General features: G+C 39.6%; 1 protein-coding gene across 1 annotated transcript in view; it reads left to right on the top strand.

Annotated features, from left to right (window-relative positions):
• CCDC6 (coiled-coil domain containing 6) overlaps positions 1–15580 on the top strand; it is a 120489-nt gene that overhangs the window by 86686 nt on the left and 18223 nt on the right. The window contains exons 4-5 of the mRNA XM_032137934.2: positions 8508–8611; positions 10450–10610. Of these exons, the coding sequence (XP_031993825.1) occupies positions 8508–8611; positions 10450–10610 (265 nt within the window). The remainder of the gene's footprint in view (positions 1–8507; positions 8612–10449; positions 10611–15580) is intronic.

Here is a 15580-nt window from a genome sequence, read left to right as displayed (position 1 = left end):
CTGCTGTCCATGGACGGCTTAAGTGTTAAGAGTTCAGTGGGCCCTTTGCCTTTTTGCATGAGTCAGCTGCCCTACACCAGCGAGGGCAAAGGGCCAGTGTGACAGCCTTTTGTATCTGCAGTTGTAGCTCCCGAGCTCTTGTCTGGCATCCAGGAAAAATGAGGTTGCACGAATGAATTGAAGGATGGTAAATGTGGGGGATTTTATTGCCGATGAAAGTGGCTCTTAGCGGGAAGGGGAGCTGAAAAGGGAATGGGGCAGGTAGGTAATCTTCCCCTGAAGTCTGCCTGGAGTCTTCTCCAAAGTTACGCCAGCAAGCTGTCCCTCCGAAGTCAAATGACTTCTCTCCAGCCTCCAGCTGTAGTCCCATCTACCGGCTGACTCTGGGTTTTTTTTTTTTTATAAGCATCGGGTGGGGTGGGATAGGGCCATGGGTGGTTTAGGAAAAGGCAACATTCGAGTGGAAAAACAGGGATATGAGTTCTCACTTTGGACTGTGGTTTCAGGCTTTTTGGCTTGAGGATGGGGTTTTGCCAGGGACCTGCCCTTTTCTGCCTAGAATTTCTCTGCGCCCGCCCTGTCCCTGTCACTGTGTTGCCCAGGGTGGTCTCAAACTCCTGGGTTCAAGCAGTCCTCCTGCATGAGCCTCCCAAGTAGCTGGGATTACAGACATGCACCACCACACCCAGCAAGATGCTTATTTTAGGTAATAGTCTGATGGTAGCCACTGATCTGATAGTATATTTGCAAGTTACAGATGTCATTTCTTTCCTGAGGACTTCTCCACTGAACTCTTGATGTAGTAAAAGAATGTATACACAATACTGTGAAACTTGCTTTCCCTCAACAGCAATTATCTGTTAAAAGAATCCCCTCGAGTAATGAACCCAGTATGCAAATTTCTGTAATATTATGTTGATGTTAAAGTGATGAAAATGTTAAGACTAGAAACTGTATTAATCTGAGTAATTAAATGTGTGTCTATTTAAAAAGTTATTTCTCACTGAAAGCAAAATTTATTGAACTGAAAAGTTATGAAATAGTGTTATTTTCATGTTAATAATGGCATATTAATATTGTCCTGAAATTATATCAATTTCAAAGAACAAATCTAATTCTTACAGGAACATAATTTTTTAGAAGGAAAAAGATGTAAGCTGTATTAAAGAAGGTTAACTCTGAGCTATCTGGAAAATTCTATCTTCCAAATAACTGAGCTTTCACTGTCATTTATTCTTCTGAAGGTTGTTTGGCTCATTCTGTATTTTAAATATGTCAGATAATACCATATTAATGGATTGCTGTTTTGGGATGTACTATTCAATTATAGTAGGAAACTCAGTTTTTTTAAGATTAGATATCTTAAGTTTTTTTCTATTATAAAAATAGCAGATGTTGATTAAGAAATTGGGCAGGCCAGGAAAAAATAGGAAGATAAATTATCACCAGCGTAACTTTCAGCCAAGGGACAACCATATTTATCTTGCTGTATAGTTCTTTCTGATTTTTTTTTTTTTGCGTATTTCTCCTTTTTCCTGTATTTTAGATATATGTAGGTAAGTTTCTTTTCAATTATAACTTTGATCTTCTGGTCTAGAAAGTGACCACTCTTCCTCCCCCTTTTCCTTGCTCCTCACTGGCAGACTTCCTTCAACTCTTTCTGTTCTCAGCATTGCATGAGCTGTGTGATGACCTAGATAGAACTTGTTCTTAAAATTCTGAAAGCAATCACAGCTTGATTAATCAAATAGACACCTGGGGGGACTCTGTGGTCTATGAACACCTGTCTTAGTTTATCTGTAACACAGACTGACTGCTTGTTTTGTCTTTTTTTTTAAAAGACAGTTTTCCAGAATGCAAGGGTCAGATGTCTTCCACCTTAGGAGAATTGCCAGGACTGAGCAAAATTCCACTGATCACCTGAACAGACAGCTGACACAGACATTGCTTGTTTTACCTTACTTGTCTCCATTGCTTTACTTTGTGAAGGCTTTGTCAAGGACCACTGTGGATTGCCGTCAGCTGTTTTCATGTCAGATGCACGTGATGTATTTTAATAGCCCCCTCATGAATTCTGTTAGTCACTTCTTTCCAATATATAGGCACAATCTGGATTAACTCAGGTGTATGGGAAAATAGGATGGAATGAGATTGTCTCTGCTCTTTTAGTAGAAGCAAAACTGTGACCATTTTTCTGACTGATTTATTTTTTGAATATTGTACTTATATTTTCCCAGGTGATGTTGATGTACCCCCAGGTCAGCACTTTGAACACTTGAACATCTATGAAATCACATAGTAAAGTGACAGAAGATGGGGCTAAGCTTTTAATGGCCTTTAGACATAACCTAACCTGAAAGGCTTTGGGAAGTTGTTGTGTTAAATCCCCGACACACTCTTGTGTTTTCTTAGGACTTGCCTCTTACTAAAAAAAAAAAAAAAATCTGGCCAACTTTAGAGTTTGGTTAATGTGGGTCTTAAAGTATTCTGCTATCTTTTTCTTTTCTTTCTTTCTTTCTTTCTTCATTCGTTCGTTTGTTCATTCTTTTTTTTGAGACAGAGTCTTGCTCTGCCACCCAGGCTGGAGTACAGTGGCACAGTCATAGCTCACTGCAGCCTCAAGCTTCTGGGCTCAAGAGATCCTCCTGCCTCAGCCTCTTGAGTAGCTGGGACTGGAAGTGCATGGTACTGCATCTGAATAATTTTTTATTTTTTTTTGTAGAGACCGGATCTCACTCTGTTTCCCAGGCTTAAGTGCCTGGCAAACTTTGTGTTCTATTTATATGATAGCCTTTATTTCATAGGCTTTCCCTTCTCTTTATTATGCCTGGATTAGTACATGTCTTAGTTATAATAGACTGCTTTCCAAAATTTGTGTTATAAATCAGGTATTTGGGTTTCAAAACAGATTTTCCCCATAGTAATGATGATAATATGGTACTTAGACTAAAACCTTTCAAAGCAGATTGAAAAGGTTCACTAAAACCTTTCAAAATCCTAGAACTGAGTATAATATTTAGCTAGAGTTCTCATCCGGCTTTTTTGCCAAACATTCCTTACTCCCACCCCAGCACCGTAGTCCTCTTTAAATGGGAAAAATGCAATAGTAAGAAAGAACTGTGGTAGCATTGGGAGCCACCTCTGGGCTGGCCCACTCCCTTTCTGCTTCTTTGGGTGTTGGTCAGGATCTGTCTACTGAGAAGACACAGGTAGGACCGACTGTGAATTCAAATAAGCCAGATGCATTTTTATATATTAAGTTTATTCATTGAAGAAGTTCTAAATTTATTTTGGGAACGTAATAAGAACTCCTGGTCTGATGTTAATTAACCTGCGATGAAAAGTAGAGCTACTCAAGAGGAGTAAAGAATTTGGCAGTTCATTGAACTGACTTAATTACAAAGCAGTCTTTCCAATGAATATTCAGCTCCAATGAATAAATCAGCTCTATGCCTTGGTGCTGGATGCTTGCGGAATAATCACAATACGGGGCTTGGGTTAGCCTGAAAATTAGATGTTTGTTGAGGGATGAGTGGGATACGTATTGCATGAACACCAATTTTTTTTAAAAAGTGATCAGATATTAGGAAGGATGTTGAAGAGAGATTATTACAGATAGAGACCAGCATATTGAAAGCACTGTATCACTCAGCTTTTTACACCTGAAGCAAGAATTCCCAATTTACTACCCTGGAAACTTAACATATATTATGAGCTTGTGCAATGACCAGGACAGTGTAAGCATTGAAAATCTGTTTTAATTGGCAGAACTGTTATGTTCACTTTGGCTGTAAATATATAGGATTTGGAATTAGTTGGGCAGGAAGTGGTGGGGAAACTGATAAAGAACTTCAGGGGAAATTAACCAAGGGACTGAATATGATTTCCTCTAACTTCTCTGCTCTTTAATGTCAGCCAGAGCTCCTCAACAATGCTGAAAAGTTGGGATTTTTTAAACTGAAAAAAAAAAGAGGCCCTGCTCTTTGCAGGGTTAAAGATAATATAGAGTCCTATAGCACTGCCAGCCCATGTAATGAAATACGGTAAGTCCTCACTTAACATTGTCAATATAGTTCTTGGAAACTGACTTTAAGTGAAACAACATATATGAAAATCAATTTTACCAGAAGCTGATTGATATAAACAAGAGTTAAGTTCCTATGACATATTTCCGGTCACAAAAACATTATCACACTTCTAAATAAAGACCCAACATTCTTCTGATATTAAATATTGAAACAAATGTGAGTTATGCATATATTAAAGAAAGATTAATGAAAACCTTATAATTACCCCACTTTTAGTGAATCAGTGAGTGATGGTCATAGTAGTGATGTGTTAAATCAAGGGATAAATGTTTGCAAAGTAAAAACTGTAAGGAGCACCTCCTCCCAACTCACAGTTCAAAAGCAAATAGTAACAATTACAGCGGCTTGCTGAACACTTGCATACTGCATCATTGATTTTCATGTGTTTGTATGATTAGCATATACTTTATGAATTTGTATTTTACAATAATTTGTACTCATTCATTTTCTAACGTGCTTATTCCAGTTCAGATCAAGGGTGGCTGGAGCCTGTCCTGGCAGCTCAGGGCACAAAGCAGGACCCAACCCTGGACAGAGCACCAACCCATTGTAGGACACACTCATACACACACTCTCACTCACTCCAGAGGGACCATGTAGACATGACGATTGCACATCTTTGGGACATGAAAGTAAACTCGAGTATCTGGAGAAAACCCACAGACATAGGGAGAACATGTGAACTCTACATAGACAGAGGCCCCACTGAGAATCTGCTTTTTTTTTTTTCCCCTCGTCAACATTATAATAAAAGGACGTTGAACATTCAAGGACCTACTGTACTTGAGAATCCACACTGCTGAGCTGGGGCCTCCTGTGTTGCCTGCATCATGGAAATAAATTAGTAGAGCAAATTGGGACAGCAAACCCAAGTTTCACACTCAGGGTGCCCAGGTTTGCTGAGGTGGGCAGTAGATTGATAGCTGGTAACTCTACCAACAGATGCCAGGGAGGAGCCGAGATTCTCATAGAGCTCCAACTCATGTTTCCTGATCTCGTCTGTTTCCAGAATCGCTCATCGACTCCCTAAACTGTCCTTATTTCCCTGGCATCAGCTACCCCCAACTCTGCTACTCCCAAGTATTGTTGGCAAAGGAGATAGGCCCACAAACCACAGCATAATTTGCCCTAAATCCATGTTTCCCTCAAGTTCCTGTACTTGCTGGTTGGACAGGACCCAGCAATTTTGGCTGCCATGGTGACCGATATCCATTCCTATCTTGGTGGCATGACTGCCTGAGTCATGTCATCTTGCAGGCTAGTGGTTTCCTCAGCTTTAAAATGATGCTTTGCCTTGCTGCTTCTGGCTCTAAATGTGTGTGACAGAACTAGCTCCAACTGAAGACAGCTACTGTCTTGACATTGGGCAGGGAATGACAGAATGGATAGGCCAGAAGGGGACACAGGCATCATCCAGGCCAAACTTCTCATTTCATGGATGAGGGCATCGGAGCTACAGCAGCTGAGTGACCTGCTCAGAGTCACATGCCTCATTGGTTACATATGGGTAAAGACAGCTTTGTCTTGATTTTGCTTCTCAGAGTTATTAATTAGTATTATGCATATTTACTCTAAAAGTAATTGAGCATGCATTTCTCCACTAGACATCATACTGCAAAATGATGCCTGCTTGAATTTTTTTCTTGCTTATGGACTACCTCTACCTCCTATGATGCTTTTAAACACTGGAATTGGGATCCTTAAAGGTAGATGCCTCATAGTTATTTGTTTAAATAAACATAATTCTGAGGCTGGGGGCAGTGGCTCACGCCTGTAATCTCAGCACTTTGGGAGGCCAAGACAGAGGATTGCTTGAGGCCAGGAGTTCAAGACCAGCCTGGGCAACATAGCAAGAACTCATCTCTACAAAAAATAAAAAATTAACCAGATGTGGTGGCGTGTGCCTGTAGTCCCAGCTACTTGGGAGGCTGAAGCAGGAGGATTGCCTGAGCCCAGTGGGTTAAGGCTGCAGTGATCCATGATCGTGCCACTGCACTCCAGCCTGGGCAACAGAGCGAGACCTTGTCTCAAAAAAAGAAAAGAAAAATGACTGTGGATTGTACTTCAAAGCTTGGCCAAAATGTATGATGAATGCAGAGAATCACAAAGTTTAATAGGAGTCATATAAGGGTTCCAGGATTTCTCATTGTTGCTGCAGGTAGGAATTGTTTAACATTCTGAGGAGCATTTGCACGTTAGTGCAGTCCCAACTTTGCGGCACAATATATTTGACTTATTTTGACACCCTACACCTCCTCCTTTTTGCCCTTGAACTGTTCTTCAGAATCACATTCTGCCATGCAAAAACAACATATTTTGAAGCTCTGTTTCCAGTTTGCTATGTAATCATGGCTTATTCACTTGTCAAATAAGCCCTCTAATATATATTGATGGCCTATAAGGTGCCAGATGTTATTCTAGATACTGAGGATACACCAATGAATGAAACAGACAAGACAAGTCCCTTGTAGGACTTACATTCTGGAGGGCTAGAACAGAAATAGAACGGATATCCAGATATGGTGATTATCATAGCCAAAAAGTGTTGAGTGCTTTCTAAGTGCCAATTAGTTATCAATGGTTTACCTAGATTTACAAATGTAATGCTCACTGTAATCCAGTGAGCCAGACATTATTTATGTCCCTTACTTTGTAAATGGTAAAATTATATCTAGTAATTGTCTCAACGTTTTCTAACTAGTGATTGATGGAGCTGGGATTTGAACCTAGGCATTTGGCTCAAAGTCTGTGATCATAAGACAGAAGTGTAATTACAGGAGTCTCCCCCCAATGCATTGGCTGCTGTTTTGTGACTCTACCTGAGTTTGTAGGAAATATTTTAAATATTCAAATGGCCAGTTGTTTCTACAGCTATTTTTATGGCTTTGAGAGGAGAAAAGAAAAGCCTAGAGCTCTGTCATCATATGAGAGTGTTTTCCCATCTGTTTGAGACCTCCTTTTTTCTCTAAACTTAGAACATGATGATATCATTATCCTTATATCATTTCCTCTCAGGTCTTGATTGTTCAGGTTCTAAGGCAGCTGATTTTATGCATATTCATTCTGGCTCAAATATGGAACAAGTAGCTGCTTACCTTCATTGGCTGTCCTGTGCTCCTGTGTGAATATGGGCAAGTCTTTTGTTCTCTGTGAGCTCCTTAAGGACCTTGGGTGGTGTTGGTAGTACTAACCATCTTGGGAGGTTGAGGTTGGTGCTTCCTAAGACTAAGCTACCAAGAGTTTCAGAAAGGGGAATGTCATTTGGCTGTAAAAATAAGACCGAACTTTGGATATTATTTTCTGATGTTTGATTGCTTTAAAATACTACATTTTATTCATGTTTTTGGTTCTGCCTTATGTATACACACGAGATCTTTGGATGAGGAGCTTGCCTCTGTGACTCACTAAGGAAATGTGAAATCTATTAACATCTTTGTGCAATCAAGAATAATTTGTTGACTCAACCATTGAAAGGTGAATTGCCACTGGTTGAAGAAATAACATGGAAGCAGTAGCATAGGCTCTTTGCATTAAGAAAATTTTTTTAATTATTTAATATGTCAAGTACAGAGAATGATAGAACACATGTCCTCTACTCATTGCTATGAAACCTATTGCACTTTCAGTCTCTCTTACCAGCCCTCTTTTTCTGCATATCTGTTTCATTCTATTTCACAAGTATATAATTGTTTCTTGACCTCCACTAAAATGAAGATCCATGAGGGCAGAAATTGCTGACTCCTTGGCTCACTGCTATGTCCCCATTATCCAGTCATTGCTCTCAGTATTTATTACATATTGCTCAATATTGATTAATTGAATTTTCCCATGTTTGCTTCATTAAAATAGAACACTGTTGGGGTTCCCTCCCCAACTGCAAAGCCTCCTCCAAATCAAATTTGCTTCCTTCCCTAAATCCTTAGAGTAACCTAGAGTAACCAGTATTGTGGATTTGGTGTTTATCATATTTTGTGTGTGTTTTTATATCTTAGTACATGTTTATTTATCTCCATTAGCCAGTATGTAGAGTGTTTGGGAGCTTTTAAGAGTTATTTATATGAATAGTAATATAACCTTTCTGACTTAGTGTAAGGGACAAGCCCAGAAAAGTCCTGATATGACTAGTACACCGAACTCCCCTAAAGACCTCTCTAAGGAGGACTTTCCACGTGCCTCGAATAAATGCTGAAACAAGCAATGCATTTCATGTACCAGACAACAATTAAGCATTAACATCTAAGAATGAACCTAGTTTTTTTCAAAGTTTAAGAACTAGATGCACTTAATATGTTTGTGCCAGAAAATTGGCCATATGTTTGCAGTATTCTCCAAGAAAAGGGGTCTTAATTATTCAATCAAAAAATGTATTAACAAAGTATAAGTGGCCTGACACTGGTAACACTTTTTTCCTTCCTTTAGTTGAGACGGGAGAAGATTGACCTTGAAAATACATTGGAACAAGAACAAGAAGCACTAGTTAATCGCCTCTGGAAAAGGATGGATAAGCTTGAAGCTGAAAAGCGGTTTGTTTAGTCTTGCTGTTCAATATGGGTGTGTGTGTGTGTGTGTGTTGCTGTTCTGGGTGTGACTGAGGGATAGCAGTAGGACACCTTAATTCTTTGGTGATGCACATCATTTTAATTGGCCAAAGGAAAAAAAATGTTGAAAGCCTTCTGAACTATACCCATGTTGGGCACCTCTTTATTCTTTGCTATCATACTGTCCCAGTAGAATTTCTTTTCATTTGGTGTTACAAGGCTATGAGAGAATTAGTCATGCTGCTATTGTTCACCTTTAAAGTATTTTCAGGGATGGTTGCAATTTCAACTTTCTACCTTATTGAACTGGCTTCCTCAGTTGTTTTCTAAAGTACATAGGGTATACTGCGTACTATTATTTATACATCTCTGGAATTTACTTCATTAGGAAGCCTGAGATTTTAATAGTAAAACTGTTTTAAAACCTACTGTAAAGAAATACCTTTACATACTTAAGGCTAGGATTCTTTATGTAAAATGTATGTACTTGGAAGTGGAATGTCACTCAACAGCACACATTTCTTAAACCTCTTTGTGCAAGATAGGCCCTTATTTTCAAGCACTGAATACTTTGGAGTGTGTGAGGCAGGGCTTGTAAGAATGGGAAGAAGATTGTGTATGTGGAATGTGTGTACGGGTGTAAAAAGTGAGTTTCTTAAAAATGGTCGTTAATCTACTTCACCAAGATCTTTTGTTTGCTACCCAGAGCCCTTCCTCCTTAAGTATTTGGTTTGGATGCATATTTGTAATTGTTTTGAGTTCATGTCTACATTTGCAAAATATAGGCATACCACATAGCTTTAGGAAAAGTGAAAATTAGAGCTATATCTATAAGAAATACTTGTTATAATCATATCCACTATGCTTTACTGATAGGTATTATTGTAGCAGTACTAATAAGTTGAATTATGAAAAGTCATTTTATGTAATAAATGCAGGGACCATTATAATATTTAACACACTAGTTTTCTCAAGGGTAGACCTGGATGGAGGTAACTCAGTTTGCTCTTGGACAAACTCAAAGGTACAAAGTAAAAACAAAACAAAAACCCCAGCAGCTATGGAAAGGGATTTAGAGATCTGCTGCCAAAGGAAGACTTTGTAAAAGGCAGTTGGAGGTTTTGCCTGTATTAGTGCCAAATTACTGGGTTGAACAGTATAGAATTTTTCATTTTGTAGGTCAGAGCTATTGAATATCAGCATTTTATATCCTTCAACATAAAAATAATTGGTAAAGAAGGTGGCACTACTAATTATTAACCTGATAATTTTGGTTTTGTTTTTAACTTTTTACCTTTGCTGTGGCCAAAAGCAAAGGGCCACTAGTCCAGTTTGCTGTGACCTTGCAATTAGTTTTGCAGGAGGGAATTTTAGAAGTTGAGTCTCTGTGTTACTTTACCCTCTAAGGAGATTCATAGTAGCTTAGAAGCTTCAATCAAAAGCTGTAAGAGAGTGGAATTTCCTCAGCATCTTTATGCACTAAACCCAAGAAGTTGAACACTGAATCAACAGATAATTCTAAATGCATACTGTATTCCAGGCATAATTATCAGATGCAGTTGTTAAATAAAGACTTTTCAGTATTGTTTAATTACCAGTAGTCATTTAAAAGGAAAAAGGGAGATTAGAATCAGCTCTGCCCTTTGACCTGAGACACCAGGTAACGGCAACCAGAAGTTTGATGTAAAATGGGCAGAGGAATTAAGCAACCCTGTGAATTCTGGCAGTAAACAGGAGCTTGCTTTTAAAACAAACCTGCCAGCTTGTTTTGTCTTTTCAAGGAAAACTGTTTGTCATTGTTGGAATTTTTCTTTTCAATGAAGAATCCTGCAGGAAAAATTAGACCAGCCCGTCTCTGCTCCACCATCGCCTAGAGATATCTCCATGGAGATTGATTCTCCAGAAAATATGATGCGTCACATCAGGTTTTTAAAGAATGAAGTGGAACGGCTGAAGAAGCAACTGAGAGCTGCTCAGTTACAGCGTACGTAGCCTCTGGTTTCACTAGTTTCATGCCTGTAGAATTAATAACTTTACCAAATATAGGGTATTACCAATATTTAATTACCATTGAATTTGCAGTAATTAAATTCATATATTACTGATGCATGTTTACTTAAGTTTATCATCCTGGAATGGATTCTTTTTTTTTTTTTTTTGAGTGTTATAGTAGGGGAGAACAAAACCACTTAGAATACTTCCAGAAAATAATTAATGTAATTTCAGGAACATCCAGGATCACAAGTAACATTTTTAATCTTCTCTGCCATCTTTATCTCTAGGATTGTGTTAACAAAAATATTGCAGCAGACCTCAAAGCACTTTCAAAATATTAAGGCAGAGAGTAGTGTTTACCTTCCTTACTGCTACATTCAACCTTAGCTGACATTTGTTCATGCTATTTGAAGAGTAAATGCTTTTGAAATTTATACTTAATATTTTGGAAGAGGCCAAGATGTTGAGTTGAAAAATCAAAGGACTAGATTTCTGAATACTTGATTAGGTCCCTGTGTAGTTTCTTGGGTCTCACCTATTTGTGGTTTTGTTTTATTTATTTATTTATTTTTTGCTATTCAAATTTATTTTTTTGAACAGATAATTCAGTGAAAGGTATGCAGTGAAAAAATGGGTCTTCCTCTAATTCCTATTCTCTAGCTACCCTGTTCCCATAATTATACATTTGTACTATATTCTTCCAGATATATTTGTATATAAACTTACTTATACAGTTGACCCTTGAACAACATGGGTTTGAACTGTGCTAGTTTACTTATGTTGTAGATTTTTTTTTTTTTTTCAATAAATACAGCTGTCCCTTCGTATCTGGTGGTTCTGCATCCACAACCAAAGTTGGATGGAAAATACAGTATTCATGGGATGTCAAACCTGTACATGTGGAAGGCTGACTTTTCCTATCTGTGGGTTCCTCAGGGCTGACTGCAGGACCTGAGTATGCACACATTTTGGTATACTTGGGAGTCACAGGTTCTGAGGGACAGCTGTAGTAACACAGTGAGCACACTCATTTACACCTTTCTCTTTTCGCTTACTATGCATTGTAGTTTTCTCCCCTGCCGATACATACAAAGCTGCCTTCATCCCTTATTTAAAGGCTGCATAGTATTTGATTGTATGGATATGTCATAATTCAACTAGTCCCATACCAGTGGACCCTTTTTGGTTGCTATGCTACAACCGCAATGAACATCTCTATACACATGTTTGATACCTCTGCAAGAACACCTTCAGGGTAGATTCCAGGAAGTGGATTTGTTGGGCCACACGGAATGTGCATTTTAAAAAGTTCAGTGGTTCCTACCTTTGTTTTTGTCTCTGAAGTTCCTTACAAATTCCTGTGCCGTGGAGCATCTGGGATGGTGTATCAGCATCATCCTTGGAGCCTTTGAGAAATATGGTGTAGTACTTTCTTATTTCTGCTATTACAAATTACCACAAACCTAGAGGCTCAAAACAATACAAACTTACCATCTTACAGTTCTAAGATGGGACTTACTAGGCTAAAATCAGGGTGTCACCAGGGCAGCTATCCTTCTGGAGGTTGTTGGGGAGCCTCTGTTTCCTCGCCTTTTCCAGCTCTAGAGGCTGCCTGGATTCCCTAGCTTGTGGCCCCTTCCTTGCAGTTGTACCACCCCACCTCTGCTTCTGTTGTTACATCTTCTTTTCACTCTGATTCCCCTGTCTCCCTTTATTAGGATCCTTGTGATTATGTTGGGCCCACTGTGATAATCTAGGATAATCTACCCATCTCAAGCCCCTTAACTTAATCACTTCTGCAAAGGCCCTTCTGTCAGGTGAGGTTAGTAGCATTTATAGGTTTTGGGGACTAGCATGTGGACATCTTTAGGGAAGCACAATTCTAGCACCATACAGGTTTCTGGGCTTACTCCATGGAGTAAAAAAGGAGCATATTAAAAATATATAAGTAATCCTAGTGTGGACCTCAGGTCGATAATTACTCTGTGTGTTTGGTGAAAATCAAATGAGATGTATTAAATAGTTCTCAAATATTAGTTATTTTAAGATTTTTGAGTTTTTACCATGTGAGTACACAAACATCTTTCAGCACCTTCCTGAACTTTTTCCAGTGCTGTCAGTTTGCTTTTTTCCTCCTCATTTATACTGCTCCATTGTGCCCCTAGCAAAAATTTTAGAAGGAATTTGGGGAGAATTTATGCTTACTACTGTCTCCATACTGCACTGTTTAGTCTCTGAAGAGACTGCAGATACTAACAGAGGCATTTGTAAGTGCTATTTCCGATTTTGTGAGGACAGAAAGCTGAACTAAAGAAGCAGCAGTGGCACTTAGCTGCTTGCAGTGATTGGATTGGGCCTAAAGGATGTGTTAATGACTTTTCATCATCCATTCCTTGCATTCTCCTTAGGTTAGATGACCTGGGCCTCTTTTGGATGCAGCTATGGCAGGTGGCTCCTCACCCTCCAAGCTTGACTGCATCTGAACTTGAACCTCTCTCTCAACAGTTCTCAGCAATGTTTGAACGTTGGCATCGCCTGACCAGCTTTTAATAGACCAGTGGCTAGGACTCATCCTTGGAATTCTGACTTAAATGGCTTGGGGTATGGTGTGGGCACTGGTATTTTCTAGCCAAGAACTTGAAAGGGAATACAAGCCATACAGACCTTTGGATCATTTGGGAGCCACCTTTTTGCAATCTGTGTGGAAGTCATCTTCAGTTCACACCATCTTTGACTAAATACAGTAAGTCCTTACTTCACATCATCCTTGGGTTCTTGGAAACTGAGACTTTAAGCGAAACAACTTACTGTGTAATGAAACCAATTTTACCATAGGCTAACTGATACAAACAAGAGTTAAGTTCCTATGACATACATATGTTGTTTCACTTAAAGTCACAGTTTCCAAGGATCTGTGGATGATGTTAAGTGAGGGCCTACTATATTGGGAGATGGCTGAGGACCTGGGGAAATATAAGCTGTGGCCCCTAAGTACTAGGGAGTTCTCTGTGCAAGAGGAAGGAGGAGGACTCATAGGAACAAATCCGGTCAGGTGAGGCTGTGTGCCAGCAGGGGGCAGCCGAGGAATGCTCTGGTGACAGCCTTCTGTGTGTGAGTCAGTGACACCCAGAGGTGTTGGACCTGGTGCCTTCTCTGTGCCTCTGTCTTCTAGGTCAATTGCTGAACTGCCAGGAAGTCTTCCCAGCCGATCACTGCAGGGGACATTCTTATCTATAGATATATTGTTTAAGGATCCCCCTGCTGAGTTCCCCGATGCTAAAGGATTGCCATTTTCTTTGAAAGACAATGTTCTCTGAAGTTACTGTTCTTGGAGCCTCACTAATCGTTAATTCTGCAAAGGATTTCATGGTAGTCTCCAGCACCCTTCCTGTAAAAGGCCTTATAAGATTCCTATTGTGGAAAAGAAAGTCAGCTTGCTCTGACAGTCACCCTTCTAGTTCTAGAAACAGCAAATACTCCAAGGGGTCAATCTTTTGTTTCCTGTAGAGCTAAGTGAAAAATTCTGCATGCTTGCATATTTGGGATGAAATAATTTAAATCGTTTATATTAAAAGTGTACTTTGTAAATATTTTCCCAGCATGCCTTCAATTAAAGAGATTTTTGTGTCTGGATTAGACAGCGGGGTTTCTGGCTATGTTGAAACAGCCAAGGGATTTAGTGTTTAATGCACGTAATAGCGTTTAATAATTTTGGTATTTTTATTTGAATTTCTAAAATAAGGATATTCAAGAGCTTTTATATATTCTGTAATGATGCTGTTTTGGAAATCATTGAATACTTATCAGAAGTCTTTATTGGCTAAAATGCCAGACCTTTGTAGAGTTGCTTAAAACTGAAACTAATTTGATGGGCATTGAGGGTTGAAATAGGGTCAGTCTGTGGGAGAAAAATGCTCAATGTGGCATTCAGCTCCTTCCTTCTTCCCTAAATTTGGACCGAACTGACAATATGGAACAGCAGCCTACAGGAAACTCTCTTAGATGTGCTCATGGCCACTCTGAATTTATAGCTGCTTTTCAGAAAAGAGAAGTGTATGGAGATTTTACTTTTCCCAAGTTCATTGACAAAGACAAGGAAAAGAAATGAAACAAGAAGATGGGTAGACACCACATTTTGTATTAGATAATTCTGGTTACTTGGTAGCGGATTCTGTGTGAGATAAACCAGAAAGGAATGGGGGCGGTGGGGAGGTTGTCAAAAGAGGAAGGAAGACGTGTTTTTCTTTTTTTGGAAGGTTGTGGAGTATGCCACAGAATCCTGTGAAGAATAACCTCAGAAGGACAAGAGTTTTGATGGCTCCAGGGAACTTAGCTGAAGGAGACCTTGGATCCCCATAAAGATGTCAGTTCCCCATTTCAGATTCCTGGGAGAGGTAGTCTAAGTGGCTCAGCCTGGGTCCAACATCTAGTCCCAGGGCTAGTCAGCTCTGTCCTGGGAGATGGGTGCTGTAGCAGAGATCTGGATTTGTGGGGGAGCTCCTGAGGGAGGGGTATTTGTCATAAGCAAGACGCCATCCCTAGAGGTGCCAGCTATACACAGGATTTCACCTGCCCTGTACCGCTATGTGTGCGTGAGTCAGGATAACAGCCACACGCATACCACAAATTAGGCTCGGAAATATTAATCTGAAGTTTTCTGGTTTACCATGTCAATGTCTATTCTCATGAAAAGAATGTTAACTGTTATCACATGTGTTCTAGTACAGTGGTTCTTGGTGTGCCGCCACCACTGTGCACAGCGGGGATGCCAACAAGTGTCACAGGCTCCCCTAGATGGCTTGCTGTGTCTGGAGTTGAGAAGCAGCCAAACTGGTGTCTAGAGCAGAGCCCGTGGGCAGAATCTGGGCCTCCTTCCCTTCCCAGCTCCGGCAATGTAGAGAAGAGCTCTGGTAGTGGCTACTTGTAGACTCAGCTACAATTCCACCATTTCTTCTTCTA

This window comes from Hylobates moloch, unplaced genomic scaffold (genome assembly GCF_009828535.3).
Source record: "Hylobates moloch isolate HMO894 unplaced genomic scaffold, HMol_V3 SCAFFOLD_3, whole genome shotgun sequence".
Classification (NCBI taxonomy): Eukaryota; Metazoa; Chordata; class Mammalia; order Primates; family Hylobatidae; genus Hylobates; species Hylobates moloch.
This window is presented reverse-complemented; position numbering and strand designations above follow the sequence as displayed.